The sequence below is a fragment of the Priapulus caudatus genome, unplaced genomic scaffold (assembly GCF_000485595.1).
Source record: "Priapulus caudatus unplaced genomic scaffold, Priapulus_caudatus-5.0.1 Scaffold1306, whole genome shotgun sequence".
In the NCBI taxonomy this organism is placed as follows: Eukaryota; Metazoa; Priapulida; class Priapulimorpha; order Priapulimorphida; family Priapulidae; genus Priapulus; species Priapulus caudatus.
The window spans coordinates 44045-52400 of NW_014578367.1; the positions used below are offsets into that span (position 1 = coordinate 44045).

The 8356-nt window shown below is 46.1% G+C and overlaps 1 protein-coding gene across 2 annotated transcripts in view; it reads left to right on the forward strand.

Annotated features, from left to right (window-relative positions):
* The window catches only part of LOC106816183 (very-long-chain (3R)-3-hydroxyacyl-CoA dehydratase-like), a 17256-nt gene extending 14868 nt beyond the window's left edge, over nt 1-2388 (forward strand). For both annotated transcript variants that reach the window (XM_014820743.1, XM_014820744.1), the window contains exon 10: nt 530-2388. In XM_014820743.1, coding sequence (XP_014676229.1) covers nt 530-621 — 92 coding nt within the window. In that variant the 3' untranslated portion in view covers nt 622-2388. The remainder of the gene's footprint in view (nt 1-529) is intronic.
* The last annotated feature ends 5968 nt before the right edge of the window (nt 2389-8356 follow it).

The following is an 8356-nucleotide window of genomic DNA, read 5'->3' on the forward strand; positions in this document are numbered from 1 at the left end:
TTTAAACGGGGCGCAACGATTCAAACGGGGGTGGAATTTTCCAAACGGGGCGGAGGTAATTTAAACGGGGCGCAACGATTCAAACGGGGGGGGAGATTTTCCAAACGGGGCGGGCGCGCCCCGTTTGCGCAACGTGGGGAGAACCCTGATATATATAACTTACATATGTCTATAAAGGATGATTCTGTGGTTTTCTTTGAGCAACCCATACGGGTTTGACTTTTAAGTTGGGAGAAGAGTCGTGAGGGAGTGTTTGGTTTTAGGCCACTAGGGGAGTCAAAACGCAATATGGTGAGCTAGTTGCGTCAGGGCGATGCTGAAAATTCACAGTTCGTGCCTCTTAGCCGTTGATTTGTGTGTGCAGAGTGCCTAACAAACTCTGATTGGTTCTTCTGTCTTTACCTAAAATTTCGTGCTTTTTTGCGATGGTATTCTTAATGTCATCAACCATTTTGTCAGTCGGAAGGTATACATACATTCACGTCTGCCAGTATTAATTCATCTCGTGTCTTTCCTTGTGTGTTACCAGCATGCTGGTTCCTAGTTCAGCATATGTACAAGCAACGAAAGGCAAAGCTTGGACCGTTCCAGAGGAAGAAACGCATGAAGAAGACTCAGTAAGATCGCCGGTATAATACGAGGGAGAGCAACGCAGATATCCTATCGACTGTTTCACCCGCAGGTTCACGTGCGCACCTTGCAATAAAATCTGTGATTCGACAATTTCCAAAGAGATTTGACGTTCTCGTTTTCGGAGCATGAGAAATTATCTCATTCCACTTTAGCTAGTGAGTGCGATCGCTGCGGTAGTTCTGTGTGGTGCCCAACTGTTGGTTTAACGTAATTATAGTGAAGTGATTTCTATTTCGAGCAGCCCGAAAATCGAGTGACCTGAATTATTAGTCGATTGGGTAATTCGTGTAAATTTTACTACTCGGGTATTTCATTCTTTGATATCAAACCCACTAGCGTGTATCGAAACGTATTTTGTCTGGTGAGGTTTTTGTTAGTTAACACAATTGGCTGCTGTAGTCACTTGTGGTACAGGCAACAATCTTTTGAGTCTAGTATGATATCGGGGATGTGATCATTATAGGGATACAATGCATTTTGCATCTTTCTCCTAATTATATCGTTTGCTGGTAAGGCAAGAAGCTCCATCGCTGTGAGCAGTAGGTGTCAAAATATTGACAATTTGTCGTCTGCCAAAGATGTGGATATTTTTTATCGGTGTCACTGTCACCTGTATAATACCGTGGAATTGTAAACAATCATTGGCTGTGGAGTATTTCTTTCGTCACGATTTCTAATTTCTTGTAGATCATCACGAGTGAGTGCATGTTTGTGATCTAGAAAGCCTGTGTTAGTGGTCACCTCTATAGAACAGACACCTGTTTACAAAGGACACGTTTTGCATTTTCGTTGAAAGTTTTGCACTTTTTCATTGGTAGTTAATAGTTTTACACTAAAGTCACCTCTATAGAACAAACACCTGTCTAGAAAAGACACTTGTGGCATTTCCCTTTAGTGCCAGTTATGCAGTGAAGCCACCTTTATAGAATGGACACCTGTCTATAATGGACACTAGAATTGGACACTGGTTTGACTGCTTCCGATTGGTTGTGAAGTGTTGCCATGAATGGATTTGGCCTATCCACGTGGCATGATTGATGGGCAGCTCTAGCCAATCATTGTTGTGATAGTGCATCATAAAAGACAGTTCTTAGCAATGAAGTGTCATAGGATCAATGACTTAGCATGCACACATTGAGACCACATACGAACTGGTCTAGCTGGAATGACCTAGCAACAATACTCAAGTTGAGTCAACTTGCTCTTACCAGATACTTCAGTTAAATAGTGCAAACTAACTTCAGTGCGAAATTATTGATATTTACAAAATGATAAGTTTGCACTGTCACACCTATGCACTGACCTAGCAACCAGGGATATCTACTATATATATATAAACAGATATCTTAGTTACAAAAATTTAACCCAACACAAGAGTAGGATTACACTACTCTTGTATTGGGTTACATTAGTGTGTCTAATAGATAACTATGCTAGCAACTACTAGCGACGTGTTACCTCGTTCGGGCGATAGTTCAGTTGTGATGCCGTCATTGTTTCTAACACCACCGCTGTGTATGTCTAGCCGGACGTACGCTCTACTCGTGTAGTCCATTCACTCCCGCTGCAGGAGCTGTAGACTGGTAGAGCGGCTACATTCATAGAGCTACCGAGGTGTATGCAGGCAGTTTGTGAGATGAACTTAGTCGGTAGACTTTTTTGTGTGCAACTCGAATGAACTTATAGAAATGTCATTGTCATTTGTTTATTGTCATCTGTACCTATGAATATAAATTTTGTTGATTTTAAAAACAATGATGTTTTTTTTGCGATTTACTCTATGAGTTCGAATATCTTGCTAGTAATGTATACGCACATAAAGATGGGTTTACACTGCCAACTTTGAATTGGCGAATTGCGGAATTGCCGAATTAGAACGTGTTCTAATCTCCCAACTAGCTGCTATCGATCCTTATATACAGTGGGGACCTTTCATGAAAGGGCTGCTTTCTATTTCTGAAGTGAGGTCTACTGATAAAATGTTATCACATATATCTATGCTAGGATGACCCCTCTTCATTTTAAATTCATGTTTGCAAAATATTATTATTCTCGGGAGATATTGCGCATGCGCGAGCACCGTTTCAGGCTTTCAGTACGGCTTAAATAAAAGTACGTAATATAGCTTGCCGAGGGAGAGAGGGGTGGGAAACGGAAGGAAGGCGGTAGGGAAAATAGCTGAGGGCGGTGGAAGAAGAAAGAGACTGAGCGTGGGACACGAGAGACCAGGGGAAGGGCGAGCGAAGATGAAGAAGCAGTTTTGCACCTTACAGGATAGAGCGCTCTCCTTATTATAAACACAGGTCCGCTGATAAGAATTTATTACAGAAATCGATGCTGAGATACCCCCTGACCATACTAAATGCATTTTCATCACCAAATAAAACTCCTCTGGTGAGATATTGCGCATGCGCTAAAACAGCAACGTATTCACTAACTGGTATATGCAGCGGGGATCTTACATGCAAGGTCTGCTTCCTATTTCTGAAGTGAGGTCTACTGATAAAATTTTATTATATAGATCTATGCTAGGATAACCCCTCTTCATTTTAAATTCATAATTTTTGCAAAATATTAGTCTTCTCGGGAGATATTGCGCATGCGCGTGCACCGTTTCAGACGTGCAGTACGGCCAATGGTAAAGTACGTAAATATAGCTTGCTGAGGGAGAGAGGGGTGGGAAATTTAGGGAAGGTGGCAGGGAAAACAGTCGAGGGGCGGTAGAAGAAGGAGGCTGAGCGTGCGACATGGAAGACAAGGGAAAGGGCGGGCGGGGGTGAAGTAGGGGTATTGCACCCTACAGGCTAGAGCGCTCTCCTAACTATAAACACAGGTCTACTGATAAGAATTTATTACAGAAACCTATGTTGAGATATCCCCTGACCATATTAAATGCGTTTTCATTACAAAATATAACTCCTTTGGTGAGATAGTGCGCATGCGTTAAAACAGTAACGCAGTAAGGTTATGTACTGACTGGTATATACAGTGGGGACCTTTCATGAAAGGGCTGCTTTCTATTTCTGAAGTGAGGTCTACTGATAAAATGTTATCACATATATCTATGCTAGGATGACCCCTCTTCATTTTAAATTCATAACGTTTGCAAAATATTATTCTTTTCGGGAGATATTGCGCATGCGCGAGCACCGTTTCAGGCTTTCAGTACGGCTTAAATAAAAGTACGTAATATAGCTTGCCGAAGGAGAGAGGGGTGGGAGACGGAAAGAAGGCGGTAGGGAAAATAGCTGAGAGCGGTGTAAGAAGAAAGAGACTGAGCGTGGGACACGAGAGACCAGGGGAAGGGCGAGCGAGGATGAAGAAGCAGTTTTGCACCTTACAGGATAGGGCGCTCTCCTTATTATAAACACAGGTCCACTGATAATAATTTATTACAGAAATCGATGCTGAGATACCCCCTGACCATACTAAATGCATTTTCATAAAAAAAAAAAAAAAGATCTAACAACAGATATCAATAGCCTGATGGAGAGCAGGGACGCGCGCAATACTAGCCTAACATATTACAAGTCTACGTTAAATCCATGTGCATGCTTGTAGGATCGGATATGGAGTGACAAGATTCTGGAACTCGAGACTAGCAAATCTTTTCAATATTCCCCTACTTAGGCCACTAGCAGAAGTATACGGTCGGCGGTTCCGTATTCAGTTTAGGCTATCATCGGGAGTCATTTTTTATACTTTATATTTTTTTCATTTAGTGGAGATCAAGCACAAAATAATAAATATTTATAGAAGGGCTTATATTTATGCAGAAGCACATATTCAAAACATGGGGGGACATTTGATATTGTGTCTCCACCCTTCGAAATTGGGGGACGTGTTCCCCGTGTCGCCATGACATTTGCACAATGACAAATAAGCAAGTAGTGATAGATAATAAAAAGTAACATGTCATAGTAGCAAATGGTATGGACTGAGTGTGAGTCACGCGTGTGTAAATATAATATGTCTACTCCTCTTAGAAAATATGTCACTAAACATGGCGGAATAAAGTGGGCTAGAATACCTTTAATACAATGACAATATGTCATTAAAAGCAATGATCGTAGGCGTTTTGTAATTGTTACTGTAGATTTGTGTGTAACAGTTGATTGCCCTAGCCTACTGAATTCCGACAGTTCCGTCTATGATTCCCGCATGTATAGTCGTTGTCGTCTTCTTTTGTCGTTTTATAAACTTCGCTGTGCTTTGTTGCTTTGTTCGCGCGTCATGTTCGATGCTCACTTTGTACAGGAGCGTGCGTCGATAACTGTTCTACATCTCACTCGAACATCTGTTGCGCGGGTTATCGCTGACGGAGTGTGGCGATAAAATGGACTAGCGCCTTGGCCCGCTTTTCCTCCTCGCCCCTCCTCCTCTCCTCCTGCCTCGCTGCCATCCTCCTCCTCCGTCCTCTCTCTCCATCTGTTTCCTTTGGTGAAGGTGGTTCTTTTCCTTTGGTGTTGTGTGGATTTTTCCTATTGGTGAGGGCACACTTCGACTGCTATGATATTTCAACACGTGATTTGTTTGTCCGCTGGATGACTTTTCTCTTGCGCTAGTAGGATGTGTATATGATAGCCGATCTAAGCGTATGGGATTTGTCTATGTCTGTCTTCAATGGCGGAAGCGAACATGATTTTTTGCGAGCGGCTCTATCATGGGGGCGATTCGATGGACATATGAGATGAGAGAGTCATGCGTGAGCCCGTCCGCGCTACTCGGAATACGTACGTCTGGCCCATAAACCAGCGAATTGTTTGCGTACTACGTGCAGTGTGTAGACTCGCGGTACGTGACCGTGAGTGTGTGTGGTGGCATTGCGTGCGTCTAGTGTGTGTGGTTGTGTGGGGGGGCGTAGCGTAGGCCAGTGTGTGCGGGCGTGCGTGAGTCGTGCTGTTCATACATTCCGACGGTGTTGAACACTATGTCCAGGAACACATCTCACGCTTACAGGAACGGCGCAACAGTAACGATGCAAGCAAGCAACGCCGTTGTCCAGAAGCAAATTATATCAGCAACTCGATGAATGATTTTAGTACATGGCGAGCAACAATGTCGCACCTCTGTTTCCCTCGTCATCGCCCGCCGTCGCGGGACAAAAAATCTCACGCTTCGTCTTCTGGATTGAGCGATCATAAAAGCGTGTTGTGTCGTACGCCACTCAATACCGAAAGAAAAAACCCCACACTAGCATCAACCGCCATTATTGGCAAGGTGTCTGAAACTTTGCCCCTATTTACCCTACCACCTACAGGTGTGTATAGAACTCACTTCGGCACCCTGAATATCGTCGTGGTCATGTTATCATGCCAGTGGGGCAGTGCAGTCACCACGGCGGGCCTGTAAGTCGTAAGCAGCAACTACCGCCCACTGGCGACGAGTGATATACGGCGGCACACGTCTTGTCAGCGGCGGGTTGCGGCACGCAGGCGCACGCCCCCATTCCACCACGCAAGCCTAGTGACAAGTTACTGGTGATATGACACACACACACCGCGTACCGCACGTATACGCACGCACGCACGCACGCACGTACGGACACACACGCGCGCGCACAGGCACACATTGTGTGTAATTATTCCTATTATCTACTCCTGATATATATATATATTATATATATATATATATATATATATATATATAATATATATATATTATATGGAGTTGGTGCATGTGTTACGGTTGTTCTCCGCTCCGCGTGAGATTCGCTGAAATGAGTTCCTGATAGATTTACTGCATTGTTATTATATTACACTTATATAATTGAGTTCTGTAATGATTATGTATTATGCAAATTCCTTGAATGAATCAACCGTCATCAAGCTGGTCACTCAACTCAGTATGGAGGCGGTGTGACATAATTAAGGCTGAGCCGTTCGATGCGCTTGACAACCAGGGGACGCGTCAACTGCATGTGACTGGTGAAAGAGTGACAAAGGCCAAACGACAAAATCATCCTAGTTATCGTCATTGCTATATAGACACAAAAAGTCACTTGTTCCGTCGTATAGCTGCAAAACTGTCGTTAAGAGAGCGTGGATCAGAGAGGGGGAGATCAGAGAGGGGGTCGAGAGAGTATGAGTGCGAAGACGAGCGCATGCGGAAAGGGAGAGGGAAGATAGAATTATAGAAAGAGAGAGGAGAGAGAGAGAGAAAGTGATAGCGCGCGAGAGAGAGAGAAACGAAGAGAGAGCGCGCGAGAGAGGGCGTGAGAACGAACTGCGCGCGCGAGAGCCGAGAGCGAGAGCGAGAGGAGAAGGCGACGGAGGTGCTGAAGAGGGATAAAAGAAAAAAAAAGGAAAAGGTTGAGAGAAAAGATAGTAAAAAGCGGATGAGGAGAGCGAGAGACACACGAGAAAAGTGAAGATAAGCCTTAAGGGCCGGACACACTAGGCGATTTTTAGATGCTCTATCTAATTCGGGCGAGCTTTTATCGCCCGCATAGTCGCCGCGCGGTAATGAGTCGGCACTGGAGTGGACACACTAGGCGATAATTCAGCGCGATTATCCGGGCGATTTTTCTCCCGCTGGCAACACTAAACGGACTCGCAGGCCGCCTAGATGATAGTCACATGATTGAAAATGGCACCGTTTGATTGGGCTGATGAATTTGTAGCAATCGCGCGACTCTTCGCCGACCCGGAACACACTAGCGATTAAGTCGGCGCGACTGAATAATCGCGCCCGATAATACAAAACGTTTGATCGTATGCGAATTGAATCGGGCGACTAAATCGGCGGCGACTGACTGGACACATTAAGCGATTTCACCGGCGATTGAGTCGCCCGACTGAGTCGCCCGATAAAATCGCCTAGTGTGTTCCGGCCCTTGAAAGGAGAGAGCGACGGACGAGAGAGAGAGAGGAGGAAAGATAACAAAGAAATAGAGAAAGCAAGATCGAGTCCAGCGCTGACACGAAAATCATCTGCCACACACAGCGTGAACACCTTCGGCTACTCGCCTATATATGATAGTGCCATTACCTGTCTCTTCACTTGTCCAACCCGTACCTGTCCCCTCACCTGTCCCACCCGTACCTTCCCTCACCTGTCCCACAACGTGCTGTCCCCTCACCGGTCCCCTTACCTGTCCCCTCACCTGTCCCTCACCTGTCCAACCCGTACCTGTCCCCTCACCTGTCCCACCCGTACCTTCCCCTCACCTGTCCCACACGTGCCTGTCCCCTCACCGGTCCCCTTACCTGTCCCCTCACCTGTCCCCTCACCTGTCCCACCCGTACCTGTCCCCTCACCTGTCCCATCCGTACCTGTCCCCTCACCTGTCCCACCCGTACCTTCCCCTCACCTGTCCCACACGTGCCTGTCCCTCACCGTCCCCTTACTCTGCTCCCTCACCTGTCCTCACCTGTCCCACGCCGTACCTTTGTCCCCTCACCTGTCCCACCCGTACCTGTCCCTCACCTGCCCTACCCGTACCTGTCCCCTCACTTGTCCCACACTACCTGTCCCCTACCTGCCCACACGTGTGTCCCACCACACGTACCTGTCCCTCCTGTCCACGTACCTGTTCCGTCCAACACGTACCTGTCCCTCACCTGTCCCAACACGTACCTGTCCCATCACCTGTCCCACACGTACTGTCCCCTTCAACCGTGTACCACCCTCACTGTCCCTTACCTGTCCCCTCACCTGTCCCACACGTACCTGTCCCCTCACCGTGTCGCCACACAGTCACCTGTCCCCTCACCTGTTCCGC